This window comes from Strigops habroptila, chromosome 3, assembly GCF_004027225.2.
Source record: "Strigops habroptila isolate Jane chromosome 3, bStrHab1.2.pri, whole genome shotgun sequence".
Taxonomy (NCBI): Eukaryota; Metazoa; Chordata; class Aves; order Psittaciformes; family Psittacidae; genus Strigops; species Strigops habroptila.
Genome location: NC_044279.2, coordinates 23,482,997 through 23,498,040, shown reverse-complemented (window position 1 = coordinate 23,498,040; position 15,044 = coordinate 23,482,997). Strand labels below are relative to the sequence as shown.

At 37.5% G+C, this 15,044-nt stretch overlaps 1 protein-coding gene across 2 annotated transcripts in view; it reads right to left on the bottom strand.

Annotated features, from left to right (window-relative positions):
* Window positions 1-325: 325 nt before the first annotated feature.
* LOC115605405 (V-type proton ATPase subunit S1-like) overlaps window positions 326-15,044 on the bottom strand; it is a 52,167-nt gene continuing 37,448 nt past the window's right edge. For both annotated transcript variants that reach the window (XM_030479749.1, XM_030479748.1), the window contains exons 7-10: window positions 12,740-12,981; window positions 12,087-12,140; window positions 4,998-5,235; window positions 326-1,670 (exon numbers count right to left, since the gene is read on the bottom strand). In XM_030479749.1, the coding sequence (XP_030335609.1) occupies window positions 1,461-1,670; window positions 4,998-5,235; window positions 12,087-12,140; window positions 12,740-12,981 (744 nt within the window). In that variant the 3' untranslated portion in view covers window positions 326-1,460. The remainder of the gene's footprint in view (window positions 1,671-4,997; window positions 5,236-12,086; window positions 12,141-12,739; window positions 12,982-15,044) is intronic.

Genomic DNA, 15,044 nt, shown 5'->3' with positions numbered 1-15,044 from the left:
GAAGTTTAGATTAGATATAAAGAAGAAGTTCTTTACAGTGAGGGTGGTGAAGCACTGGAATGGGTTGCCCAGGGAGGTTGTGGATGCTCCATCCCTGGCGGTGTTCAAGGCCAGGTTGTACAGAGCCTTGGACCACGTGGTTTAGGGCAAGGTGTCCCTGCCCATGGCAGGGGGGTTGGAACTAGATGATCTTAAGGTCCTTTCCAACCCTTACGATTCTATGATTCTATGATTCTATGAAATGTAATTTTGTCAAAATGATCTTTTTGTTCTTTACTAATAGAACATGCACACTCAGAACATTGCAGAAGAAAGAATGAAAATGTTATTTTTACCATTTTACTATTGCTCTTTTACTATTTCCTATTTTTTCATAACATTCACTCTATAGTCAGATTGCCCATGAGAGCAATCATTAGCTTAATTACAGCAGAATCCAGCACACTCTGAATGGTTTTTAGCCTACTAGAATCATAGAGATAACCACAAACATCCTCAGACTTAAACAGTACATTAGCACAGTGCTTCTAATGACTTTATATATTTGGTTTGGTTTGTTTTTTTATATAAACCTTGAAACTACTCCGAAGATAGCTGCAAAAGGAGGGATGCTAAGAAAATCATCTTATCTCTGTTGAGATGCTGTCTGTGCTGGCATGTTGAATCATACTAGGTTATGAGCTTGAAAAGTGGCATTCATTGCCATAACACCAAATACAATTTTGTGACCAGTTTGGACAAGGACCTATCTTGCTGAGTAACTCCATCAGCTGTCCATGGCTAAATTGAATACATGAGTTAGTGTTACTCCACATAATTCTCACAGGCAGAAGATAACATTAGAGGAAACCTAAACCTTAATCTATCCACACTCATTTGTGATACCACATCAGAATAAAGTGATGTATTTTGAAAACACTTTTCAAGACCATTTATGTAGTGACTTATACTTTATTAGTTTTGTATATTTCTGAATTGTTTTCTCAAGAGAAAAAAATGACAAGACATAGTTCAGCCTTCTTAAGATCATCATCACTAAGATGTAGGATCAACATGACATCCTTACTAAAGAGTCTTTAGAGAGACCAGTAGTTTCAACATATAATTTCCTATCAAATAAGTTATTTATCCTTCCCATTTATCTCTGTTGTGATATTATTTCTTTGTCAATAATAGTTAATCTGAAGGCAGTTTGTAATGGTCTAATAGCCAGATAGATAGACTAATAACCTCTACAGCCTCACCTCAGATCCTTAACACAGATAGTTGTTAATAAATTATGGTAATAACAAGTAGAATTATTATGGTTGCCAAACATAAGGATCCTTTTAATATGTAGTGTAATTATCTCTTTCTTATATGATATCTTTTCAGGTTGCGCATATTATGAAGTAGAAAGGTTATAAAAATCATAAATATCAGACCAGAAAAAGCCATAGCAGCATTAAGTTAATTCATGGCTATTCTGTCTGAGGAACTGACAGAGATGGACCTTTGGGATCATCAAATCTGCTGTTTGTTGTGAGCTGCATGATCATATGGATTCCGTATGCCAGGATCCACAATAAAACTGTAGTTGTCACCAAGCCCATCCAGATTCCAGGAGTGAAGAAACCTGTACAGTCACTTGCATAGGAAAACTGATTGTTTTCAATGTTGAAGCCTTGAATCTGAAAATGAAGAAAGGTAAACAGATGACTGCAATTAAGCACAGAGTGTACGACCTATTTTCAGGATACATGTGGTAGTTACAAAAAACCACACCTGTTAATTACCACTCACACTTTACTCACTAAAAAAGAATGAGAACCAAATCCTCTGCATAACAATTTTCCAGATCCCCTTTTCACCCAGGAAATTTAAAGATGCAGAATTCATTTGTTTGGCAAGAAGAAGGTTTCCCACTTCAGAAATTTGTGTTACTTTTAGGTAAGGTCCCAAAGGGGACGTGTGGTCAATATTGCACAATGACCATTTAAGAACCAGAAAACTCAAAGCTCTGAAAGGCATGAGAGTTAAGCCACCAACCCTGAGATCGTAAGATTTATTGAAATCCCCTGAGTTTTTACCTATTAACTCCTTGACAAGATGAACTCCTGAAACCTACTTTAAAATGCACCTAATGAAGATGACCTTTTGGGTTGAGTTTTGGTGAAAGTTTAAAGAGGAAACAGTTGTGAAACCTTTCTTCCCCCTTCCTTAGACATCAGAGACTTGAAAACAGGAGAGAGAACTTGTTTTATTGAGGTGTGGGATCTGCTTGTCTATTAACATAAAAAGCCCATATAAGCTTTTCCAGCAGTTAGTTAGAAAAATCTGCAATATCTCTCCTTTGACTGGATTTTTGAGGTCTGCCACTGACTGAGCTCCAACCATATTATTTTCCTCAGAAAAATGAACTCATTTGGGGACCTGTTTTCTGCCTAGCCATCACTTTCGCAAGAAGTATCAACAAACTAAATGCCTTTGAGACCATTATCCTTCTAAAAATTTTCATAAAACAGTTAAAGTATTTATTAGAAAATTATGAAGAAAGGGAAGACATTCCCCCCTCTGCATACATGCACCTAATGACATAGGCAACAATTCCTTCAGAAGGAAGGAAATCTAACTGGTGAAAGCAAATGAAGGAAGGAAAGAATTAATCTTTCTTAAATAATTCTATATTAAAAAAAAAGAGGACTGGGATTCTTAAGTATTTACAGATTCTTTGGAATGGGTGTCTAAGGAAAGCACCAAACATCATAAATCCACCAGTAAAGAAACAAGACCTTAAACCCGACTATTTTCTATAAAATATCATAGAATAATATAATAAAGTGATTATTTTATTTAAATCACTTCCCCCACCAGGCAGTAAGCAAGGAAGTAGAAGATCATGGATTTCTACTTTTCCCACTCCATGATTACTCTATGCTTGGCATGCTAATAAAAGCTTTTCCTTCCTAGGAAAGGTGTTGGTACAAACACTGAAGAACTTTGTGGCTTGCATACCGTGCTGCCCCAGTAAGCACTCTGGGTTTCAGTTCATTCATGGCTCAAGCACCTAAAGTTAATGTGTACATCATATATGCGTTAAGACCAATGTCTATACTTTCCAGAACGCTGATTAATAAAACTATTATAATATGCAGAACTAAGGGCTATTTAGGTACCGTGGAGGTGAAGACAATTTTAGCAGTCCAAAACGTCTCTGGGCCTTTTAGAAGAATCTTTCCAAGTCAGATCGTGGTAGCTAACTTGCAAAGACTGCCTGTTTTCACTATAGGCAGTCAGACTTCTGCTTAAAGCAGGATTAGAGAAAATAAGCTTTTGGGTTGGATAACTGTTTGCACAGTTTTAGAGAATACAGGTGATTACCAAAGCCTTTGCTTGTTAAGCCACCACTTTGACAACAGATGAGAATGTGAATAGGAGTCGTGAAGTGTTGTCTGAAAGACTTATTTAGAATAAAATCAGAAAGCAGGTGATGATTTATGTCATTTATAGTAAAAGAATTGATTGAAATTCTGGAAAACAATACACACTTGTTATGACACTTACAAGAACTCTCTGAAGCACTTAACAGGTATATTTGGTTTAGAAAGGTTTTATCACTTCTGATTTAGAGGCAGAAATACTGAATTTTATTATGTCAATCCTACTGGGATTTGGTTGGGGTTTTTTTGAAGCAGGATTATGCTTATCGAACCTTCGAGGTGAAAGCTTTAATTGTACATTCTTAAAATGCTCTGTCTCCTTCTAGGCGTGAGATGAAATATATGCAGGGTTCTCATTGTTTTTCTGAAGCTTTATAATTTCTGTGGGGGTGTTAGATTCCAGGTGGGAGATAAAAATGTGACTTCCAGCAGCATTTCTATCTATAGAAAAGCTAAAAATACTTACATGTGATTCTCTAATTTTTATGAATGTAAAAGCCCTTTGGACAGAGACTTCCGTTCTGCGGAAGTTTTAATTTTAGTGTTTGGACCAGCATCATTTGTCATGGTTACACTAGTCTGCATTTACTGTTGATTTTTAAAATATTTTTTTGAATGGAGTTCTCACATCATTTGAGCTTTGACAAAGCCTTCAAGTAAAATCGGTTGTTTTCATGACTCTGAAGTCTACACTGAACATCTAATTTTTGAGCTTAGAAATATTTTAGCCACAAAGAATCATAATATTCTTGATTTGAAAGGTTTTGGCAGTTGTTCTTAGGAACAAAGTGGACTCTAAACCACTATGACACATACTAAAGAAAAGCAGTGCTTTTGGTGGCAGCCTTCTCTTTCAGCCCATAGGTGATTCTGAGATCCTCAAAAGGATAAAAGCTATAATGGCAGAACCACCATTCGTGTAAAAACAATGAAACCAACAAAAAAACGCACCGGAACCAGAGCAGTTTTGGTACTGTGTACAGCTATGAGTGGTGACATCCAAGGCTATAGGCACGCCTAGACAACATCCCACAGAAGTTCTTTAGGTGGTAGTGACTGATCTAGCTCCAGAACTAAAGTGAAAGGCTGTATCAGTTCAGCCTTGCCTTGGAACAAGCTATGCAAGGCTTCACTGTGCAGGTACCATGTCACTCTACACTAAGCTGTAGTTTCCTAGGTAAACAAAGTGCAAAGAACTCAAATAAAAACAAAGTAAGCAGCATAAAGCCACCCACCTAAGAGGCCCATGTTTCCCAGAGCAGCCCAAATCATTAAACAGGCATGTGGACTTAGTCATTCTTTGCCTGATTAAGTACATTTGGTTTTATTGGTTTTTCTTTTCTGTGGACTACATTGGTTTTTGTTTTTCAAAACTGTGCTTTCATGCTTATATTGTTCAGCAACTGACGTCCTTTTTACCCCTTTACTGAATGGATCACCTAGGGGAAACAACTTTTCTTTTACATTTTCCCTCAAGCTGAAATGAAAGTAAGGGCATTATGAATCTGTGCTGTTTAGCACCTACAATAGCAAGTAATAGTTCTTGAAATTATCTCTGAAATGGCAATGTGTACTCACTTGCAACCTGGAAATTAAAACATCCCAGTTTTTCGCCTCATCATTGGATGGAATAAGCTTTGCAGGATAAAGATTGCTTGTTCCCACCAGCTGACAATGAGATGAATACTCTGCAGGAGCAGAGATGACAGAAATATTAAATTTAGCAAACTTTTCTCCATCTTGTACAATCTCAACTGAATTTAAAGTGGACCAGTTTCTAGCTGAGCCATCATAGAACTTGTTGGTCATTAAAAACCTACAAAGAAAACAGAGGGAAAAAAAAGTCAAAATGACAGAAGGAAAAAGTTAACATTCATTTGATAAAGTACTGGTGGCAGATAAAGGTTCACTATTTCTAGCTGCAAACATCACAGTTGGTATCTTAGCTTGGCCTCCCATGTCATTAGGATTGTTCATAAATGAAGAGATTCTGTGAATACGTTTTTACTACTTACAGTTTCATCTCACAAGCACAGCTTTCCATAGCTCTGGCAGGCAAGGAGCAAATGCAATTTCATTCAAGGGCCTCTGCCAGTGCAGTATTTCAGCAGTTACCAACAGTTTATAATCAGTGGAGCAGAACCTGAGACACTGTCAGTAGGCCTGCAGTGGCTCTCTATAAACATTTTATGAGGTTTTTTGAAAATTGCTTTTATGATAGGTACAGGCATGATAATCATTCTGATTTACCATTGCAATTCTTCCTTGGCTCAGATGCCTAAATGGCAATTTCCTTCGCAAATGTCTGAATTTGTAGTAGAAGATAGTTTTCTCTCACTGGAGGGTGGGGAGGGGTCATCAGCCCTAGTCTCCCAACTTGTAGTGGGTTAGGCACAAATTACTGTTTTCTCATTTTGAAAAGGTCTGTCTATGTGTGGTATTGCTGCAGTTTCCAGTAGCTTATAATCATGGGCTTTATATATATGTTACTACCACTTCAGTCTGAACACCTCCCAGATAAATGTTCTGAAACAGAAATAACTGAGAACATCGAGAAGTACATCCTGATACTTTACAGATCAGGACTATGTCCTAGTCTTTACCACTTTTTTACCCAGTTACTGTTTAAGTATTCAAGTGATCTCATAAGGATATGATAAAGTTTCCTCCTTACTGTATGCTGCTTAATACTTTAAGCCCATTTGGTCTACATATGTATTGCTGTATATAGTTTGCTAAAGATTTTTTATTTTTGCTTATTGATAACCACAAAGACTTTAGAAAAGGAATCTTTTAGCAATAAGTGAGGCTTGCTACAAAATGAAATATTCTGTTTATCCACAATGGGTAACACTGTACGTGGATTTTAAAATTTGGGATAATACTTAGATGAAATTATGACAGGCTTGAAAAATAAGCAGTCATCTATATATATATATTTTCTGGTCTGGAGGGTATATGTATAGAGAACATTCTCTGTTGTAGAATATTGTTTACTTGTTCAAATCAGTTGCTTTCAGTACCACAACATAGAGTCTAAATTCAACACAAACAATGCTCCTTAGGAGCTTTTGACTCATAGGACTTTAGAATCCTCAAGGGTTTCAAAATGCTTAAAAGGAATCCTAGAACTCAATGTGTCATTAAGGAGAGAAAAGGATGTTTTGCTTTATTGCATTCCTTACATTTTAAGCCTAAACAGCTCTGTCCATACAACATTCAGCTGAAAGTGAAACATTCAGCATCAGTGAAAATGAAAAAAACATTTCCATTTCATCTAACACACATTCACAAATATTTATGGAAAGTATTCTATTGTTATAGTGATAAAGTTACAAAATTAAAACATGTATTAGCGTAAGTCTTAATTTCTAGAAGGCATCTGATATAGCACACAATCTGAACAAAATTTCCATCATGTCTCAGTACAATGCTATAGGCAGTAGTTGAAAGCCACTTATAAGCACAGAGAAGTTGACTTAAATGCTTGTGCCAACCACAGATGCTGGATGTGCTCTGTACTTTTGCTGAGCAGATAAGAAAAGTGGCAAACAAGGAAATTTTTCAGAGACTTACCATATGAATAAACAAGTTTTATAAGGTTATGTATGTGAGTACATTCTAAAGTGACCTCCAAGAGAACACTTTCTCTTCATATTGCACGAGAGACTAAAATTTTTTGTTACTTGCAGATTTATGAGGATTAGCATTCTAATTAGTGAACTAGTTGAGCATGCTTAACTTAATAACATAGGCTTTTATCCTTAGCATTTTTCCAACCAACTGATAGTGAACAGCCTCCAACAAGTACATGCTTAACCAATACAACTATAATTCATTAAATGACAAAAAAGTCAAACAACAAAAATCAATATAATTATTTCATTTAGTTTAATATTTTCTCAGATGAGTAGATAGTAAATAGGATAAGCACAATATAGCAAATGAATGACAAAGGAAGGGTTAACAAAGATTTTATCTGCAGGACTGGAAGTGCCTTGGCTTTTGTAGGAAATGCTGTATTCATATTAAACATCAGGCCTGACTCCTTTTGTGCCAGATAACCATATGAACTCTAACTGCCATCACCTGGTACTGATCACCATCTCATGTGCATATTCATTACAAAGAGAAATATTTCAGGAAAAGAAACTAGATGGAATTACTACTGTGTCAAAGATTCAAAGAGAAACGCAACTGTTGGGTAGAAGACTTTAAAACATGGTTTTTGGATCAGTTCTATTCTGTACATGCTATGAGAACAACAGTCAAGTACTTACCAATATAAGTCAAGTACTTATCAATATAAGTGGGGAAAATACTAATGCTCTGCACTTCCATTCACTTTGACACTTTTTCCCAGAGAAGATGACAGACAGGTTCTTGAACAGCTGGATGTCATCAGCTGCTGAGAAAACTGACATGATGCTGCTTCTAGCAAAAACTACTGCTCCCTGCTGCAGCAGTAGCTCACTTTTCTAAAACTATCACAACCAGAAACACTCCACAACCACCCCCTAACAGCTCACCTCTCAGTGGCAAATACAGGAAGATGAATGGGACTGATGCTCTTGCTAGAGAGAGGAAGAGGGAGATGGCAGCTCTTTGCATGGGATGAAGCAGCTATTGTAGCTGCTAATAGGAGGTGGAATATGACTGGCTGCTCAGCACAAGGTGGTAGTCCTTGTTTCAGCTGGGATAGAGTTAATTTTCATCCTAGTAGGTGGTGCAGTGCTGTGTTTTGGATTTAGTGTGAGAACAATGCTGATAACACACAGATTTTTTAGTTGTTGCTCAGTAGCACTTACCCTGATCAAGGACTTTTCAGTCTCTCATGCTCTGCCAGTGAGGAGGGGCACAAGAAGCTGAGAGCAAGCAGAGACAGGACACCTGACCCAAACTAGCCAAAGGGGTATTCCGTACCACAGCACATCATGCCCAGTATATAAACTGGGGGGAGCCACCCAGAAGGGACCAGTCGCTGCTCGGGTCAGGCTGAGCATTGGTCAGTGGGTGGGTGAGCAATTGTATTGTGCATTATTCTTTTTTTTTTCCCTTGGGTTTTATTCCTCTCTCTCTCCAGCTCCTTTTTGTTATTACTACTATTATTGTTGTTGTTATATTGTTATTATTTTATTTTATTTCAATTACTGAACTGTTCTTATCTCAACCCACGGGTTTTGCCACTTTCTGATTCTCCTCTCCATCTCACCACAGGGGCAGGGGGAGTGAGTGAAATGGCTGCATGGTACTTAGTTGCTGGTTGGGGTTAAACCATGACATGGTGGAAAGGGGAGGCTGTGGATCCAGCTCATGCTCTGGAAGTTAGAGGCTCTTTTACTGATGAATAAATTGAGCTATTAAAACTCGGTCTTCTCTCGTGTAACTTTCTGTCTTCAAGGGATGCTCTCCTACACCTCAGTAAATGGCTTTTAAAGGGGGAAAAAAATGCAGGCAGGGCTCTAAGTTTTGTTCCTTCCCACCTCTTTGCCCTGTTTGTGTCCTGTTTATTGAGGCAGACTGTAATCTTACCAAGGAGCCATCTTGAACAAGAAATGTAATCAAAGTGAACCAGAAGGGGAAAACAGAGGTTGTAATGTATCTCTGTGCATTTTAGCAGCTCTTCACAATAGACATGCTGAGATAAACAAGGTGAATAAAGTGTTCCTGAATCCTGAAAAGATCAATGGATTTTTCTCTTTCTGTTGAGTATATCTTATTATTTGCATTATACACCATGCAATATTGTATTATGGTAGCTAACAGAGGCCTAAAATGATGCAATTGTCTCTTAAATCAAGAGATAATCCAACAGAAAACAGCACAAATAACCAGGTGTGTCTTTAGCAGAAAGTTTTCTTTATAAAGGCTTCTGAGATGCTGTGGGTTGATGCTAACCAGCAGCCAAGCCTCCCTGTAGCTGCTTGCTTAGTCCCCATCGCAACAGGGCAGGGAGGGAGAATAGAAAGAGCAAAAAATGAGGAAACTCATGGGTTGTGGTAAAGACAGTTTAGTAAGTGAAGAAAAGAGATAAAAAAAAAAAGCTATACAGAAGCAATCACCTCCCACAAGTAGGCCAATGCACACTAAGTGCCCAAGATTGCTGGAAGCCACTCCCCACCTTCTTCCTTTTCCATTTTTTATTGCTAAGCACCTGTGTCATACGTAAAAATAATCAGTTTAGGCATTTTTGTGTCTAAGTGCCCTGAGGGCCTATTAAAAACTGGATTGCACCTAGCCCAACAGAGTAAATGAAATTCTCCTGCAAAACACAGCCAGACTACGCTTCCTTAATTACTCGCTTGTCATGAGAGTGATCAGGACTTCATCTACTCTCTTTTCAAGTCTCACCTATTGTGGAGCTTGAGTTTCTTATCCCAGCTTCAAAGGGCTGTTTATGCATTTTGGTATTTAGTTATAATGTATTCAAGCAGACACAGGTCAAGAGAAACTTTGTGAGTATTTCTGCCTTTACTACAAGAAGCTCAAAGGATATAAAAAAAAAAATATTCCAGAATAGGAGAAAACATGAACCATTCACCTTTCATACTGATATTCTCCTTTAATTTACAGTCAGTGTGTCTGCAGAGTTGCTTCAAATTTCTTCTCTTCAGATGCACCTCAGATTCATGACCACATTAACGTTTTCTTCCAATAATTAATTGAAATGATAGGATTTTAGAAAACAAATGACAAAACATAAGTCTGAATAATACTCATGAAGTCCACATATAGGCACTGCACTAACATTTGATCTTATTATGCCTGCTGCAGCAATCAAAATCTAAGATAAACATTTCAACTGCCAAAGTATTTTGTTTCTGTAGTAGCACCCTAAGATTGCAATTTCCTGTTGTATAGTTAAGCAAAACCTGCTGACTACTTTTAGGAAAACAACCCGTCTAACAACTTGGTTGCTACTTTTGCAGCACAGTGTCATGCTCCACAGGATTTTCAAGTGCTTTTTGATTCATATTGTTTTCTTGGAACTGAAATTTTACTAGAAAGCATGGTATTATGCTGACAATGGTCACATTCAGGACAAATGTAGAAAACAACCAGATTACTGGAGCAGCTAAGACCTGCACTAGTATGAGTAAAGATGCAGGGCACTGTTTTGGTGGGTCTGTCTGTATGAGAGTGAGGCAGGCAGTAGACAGAAGCACCAGGGCAGCACCAGAGAAAGTGGTATTTTGTGTCTTCGAGTAAAAACAAAGACCCAATTTGGGCAGAGTTTTGATCTGAGAATAGTATTTTTTGAATTGGATCCAAGGAAAATGTTTCCTTAATTCCCTGTGGTGTTCAGGGAAATGCATGCCCTTTGATAATTTACAGTACTGAAGCCAAAAAATGCTTGATTCCATCACTAAAGACACAGCTAAATACAGTAGTTAAAAAAAGGTAAAAATACTACACTAACAGCAATCTTATTTGTATATTATGTTCTTTCACAAAGTTCTAGATGCCTGGGGAGGAGAGGAGATGTTAAATAACAAAGCATGTTTGGGTTTTGCCACCGATCATGGTCTCTGATGATGACTGAAAAGTGTCTATATGCACTCTCATTACAGTGTCAAACTCACCACTGACTCTCTTCAATGCAAGTCCTTCCAGGGGTCCTTTTACCTAAATCTAGAATGTCCTTCAATTTCAGTTTAAATAATGATATTTATTCCTTCATGCTTACCAGCTTGATGTGACGTGCCTCTTTTACTCTCCTACCAAAATGTTGTTCAAGCTCTGATTATATCCTACATTATTACTTTAATCTTCCTCTATTTGGTTTCCTTGAATTTCAGTTTCACTTTTTCAAGATGTCAAAACCATTTTTAGATGGCAAAAGTCATTTGCCTTTCTGCTGCCCAAGCAAACATCTAGTTCAGCTAGGAGGCTGTAGCAAACTGGGTGTCAGCCTCTTCTCTCACCTAACAAGCAATAGCACAAGAGGAAATGGCCTCAAGTTACTCCAGGGGAGGTTTGGTTTGGATACTAGGAAGAATTTCTTCACCGAAAGGGTTATCAAGCACTGGAACAGGCTGCCCAGGGAAGTGGTTGAGTCACCATTCCTGGAGGTATTTAAAAGATATGTAGATGTGACACTTAAGGATATGGTTTGTTGGTGCACTTGGCACTGCTAGGTTAATGGTTGACTCATCTTTTCATCCCAAATCTTCCCATTCCCTAACTCTTCTTCCCTCTTCTGATGGTAGGAGAAACATGGTCCTGTCACCATCCATGAGGCAGGAAAATTATGAGGTTTTGCACCCCTTATAAGCCACAAGCTAGCTCTGACAGAGTACAGTGGTAATCCCCATTAGGACTAAATACCCTGGCCATGCAAGTAGACTTCAGCCCCTAGAATTGTTTACAAATCACAGTTAGATTTCCCTGACAGGATTTTGTTTCATCCTATTAGCAAAGCAGGATGATGCAAATACCAGTACCTTACAGTATGTTTGCCTACACCACTTTTTCAGACCTTTATCTGAGAATATTAATATATTCTCTCTATAAAGACTGTATTATTGCTCTCCTGCATAGTAACAGAACAGAAAGCAAATTGTAATTTCAAAACAATTTTCACTTAACTCCTCTTCTTGTTTTGCTCCTATTTACAAACAGGCTTTGTACATCATAAAAATCTATTTAAGAATAATCATAACTTACCTTATCTCTAGGCTGCTGATTCCATTCACTGGCCTTGTATATTTTAATGACAGTCTAAGTATAAGAAACAGATTTTTAATGTTACAGTAGTCAGCCTTAATTAGATCATTGTGACATTTCAAGCAGAGGGAATATTCTAAATCAACATGCAATTACAAAAGTCATATAGCAAAGGTTCAGTACACAGAGGAATACTTCTAGAGGGCTTTTTTTTACCTAGGAGCAGGTGCTTCAAAGTAAAAGAAAACAGAGATCATGTTTCATTAATGTACTTCCAGCTGAATTACTACCTAGTAAATGGCAAGACTTCCTTTCAAGGGAATTTTACAATGAAATTATGGTCTCACTAACGCCGGTGGAGATTTCTGTGATTGTGAGATCAGGCACAGGGAAACACGTTTGGACCAATATAAACAAACAAAGAAGTAAGGACTGTAAGAGGAAAAAAATTGTGAAAATAAGAGACTGCATCTGAAAAATTTTAGTGGTCTTGCCTCAGTATTTTTCTTCAAAGAATATCCAATTTAGTGTGTTTTTTTAAAAAATTTGGATGCTTTAGAAGAAGAAAATTAAAATCAGTGTTGACATGCATCATTTCTGATTAATTTTCAGAATCACATGTATTATGATATGAAATTTCTTGTGCTACTTACGTTGCATTGCTGTCTGAGCACTCAGAGGAAGAAGTATTCACATTATTTGTTACAAATGTTGCACTTGTCAAATCTATAAAAACTGAACTGCTGGTTGTGAGGCTGAAATTACTAGCATAAAAAAGGATGCATATATCATTTCCAGTGGTCACATTCAGGGGAGAATATGATAAACTGTCTTCTTCCTCAGTGGCCATTAATTGTCGTCTTAATTCCCCCGCCACTACAGTTCTTCTAGAAATCTGAAATAACAGCACATTAATAATTCATCTATTTTGTAAGAGATAGTATCAAATGACCACAGACTTTCACCATTCTGTTCCATGACCACCCACCCTTCTTAATTCTAAATCAACCTCAATATTTATTGTTGCCTGTCTACTTAATTGGCAGTATGGAAGCTAATAAAGCGGTACTAACCTAGGTTCCCATGGTCAGGTCTCCACATGTGGAAACAAGCACCACTGATATTAAGCAAATGAATGTAAACCCATGTTGTTAATGCTGGCTTAAGATAGTAGTATGCATTAGTGCTAACAGGTTAAAGACTTTGATTTTTTTTTTTTTTCAGAAGAATGTAAAGAAAGACCTTAACTTTTTTCCTGCAATAAAATCACAAGAAAACTTCAACTTGCCAGTTCAGTGACCACCCTCCCTTAGTAACAATAACAGGTTTTGCACTCTTCATTTTAACAGCCATGAAAGCAGCAGCTTAACTACCGTGGTGTTATATTTAGGCTCTTTTGATGTCTTCTGGAAAAAGATCTATGCTTGTTTGGCTGGTGTGGTGAACTCTATGGGACTTCACTGCAAATACACATTTGCTTTTAGGAGGTTTCCAGGAATTCCCTTTAATAGGCAATGCTTTTTTACAAATGTGCCCAGGCCATCGTTGGGAAAACAGCCCCACTGATACCAACTGTAAAAGCTAGCTGACCCTTTCAGACAATAACTTAATCCTGTTCATATCTTGTTCTTCACTTCTTACTCTGTTCATATCTGGGGTATTCCATCTATTTTTAAGACCCATTTTAGCTTTACAACTTTGTATTCTACAAGTGGCCTCTACCCTTAGATAACCTTGGGATACAATAAATGAGAGGCATCACAGGGGTTACCAGAACTATAATTATGTAACCGCTTTTAACAGGTTTAAATACAGGCAAGTACCATTTTCTAGTCTGAAACAAAGGATCCAATATCACTTTATAACCTGCCTGTGGAGACAAGCCCCAGAAGATATTGTCATCGTAACTGCTGCTCTCTAAATGCTACAGGACATCTGTTATATACAACACATCTTTGCAGATACCTCATCCTATGAACAAAGCAGAATGGACTGAGTTAAAAACCTTTGACTAAACACTCAAATGAAGATTGCAATCTTCCTCTCCCATACATGCATACTTTATGAATTTCTTTTTAATTTAGAGTAGTGCCTTTTCAAGTGCATCAGAACATGCATTATTTTAAAGGAATACCATTTTCTTTAAAAGAAGAGTGTACAACAAAAGAAAATATTCAACTTTTGATATAAAACTTTTAATCTTCCCTTAGGCTCTCCTGAAATGTAATCATTTTATTTCAAACTGAGAGGAAGAGCTGAAGTCTAAATTATATCCTGTCTAACAATTGACTTCACTATGTGGGCCCCATGTATCATCTAAAGAGGGCTTTAAAAACCGCCTGCTAATAGCTGAAAACAATGCTACTTTGGAGACTGTGATTGGGCTAACTTGGGGGATTAGGTTTAAGTATCTTAAAATAAAAAGAAAGCTATTAAAATATAATCATAAGATTACAGCTTTATTTCTGTTGCTCTGCTGCCAATACTTTGCCATGAGGCTCTCACATAAAGATTCCCTTTAGTCTCTGAAAAAGCATATGAACCAAAAGAGTGTTTGCTCGTGAAGAAGAGGTGTCAGGCACTAAGAAATCCACTAGTTTCCCATGATTAAACCTGTGTTAATAAATCTACCCGTGCTGAAGAAGGAAGTCAACACAGCTTAATGAAAGCATTTCTGAAAGTGGGCTTTGTTTTGGTTATATTTGTAGCTGAAAATACAGGCAGTCATGGACTGTGCAGCCCTGCGAGTCTTCACTTGCACTGCTATAGGCAGGCAGGACTACTACACTGAACAGGAGCCTGAAAGCATCAGCTCTCTGGAGGAATGTCCCCCAAACTCTTATCAGCCTGTGTATTCATCCCTTCAGCCTGGATGTGTTTCTCTAAGATATCTGTGGTGAGGTAATTTAGCAGATTTGCAATCAGATATTCAATAAAATTTAGTCTTGAGGCTGGAAG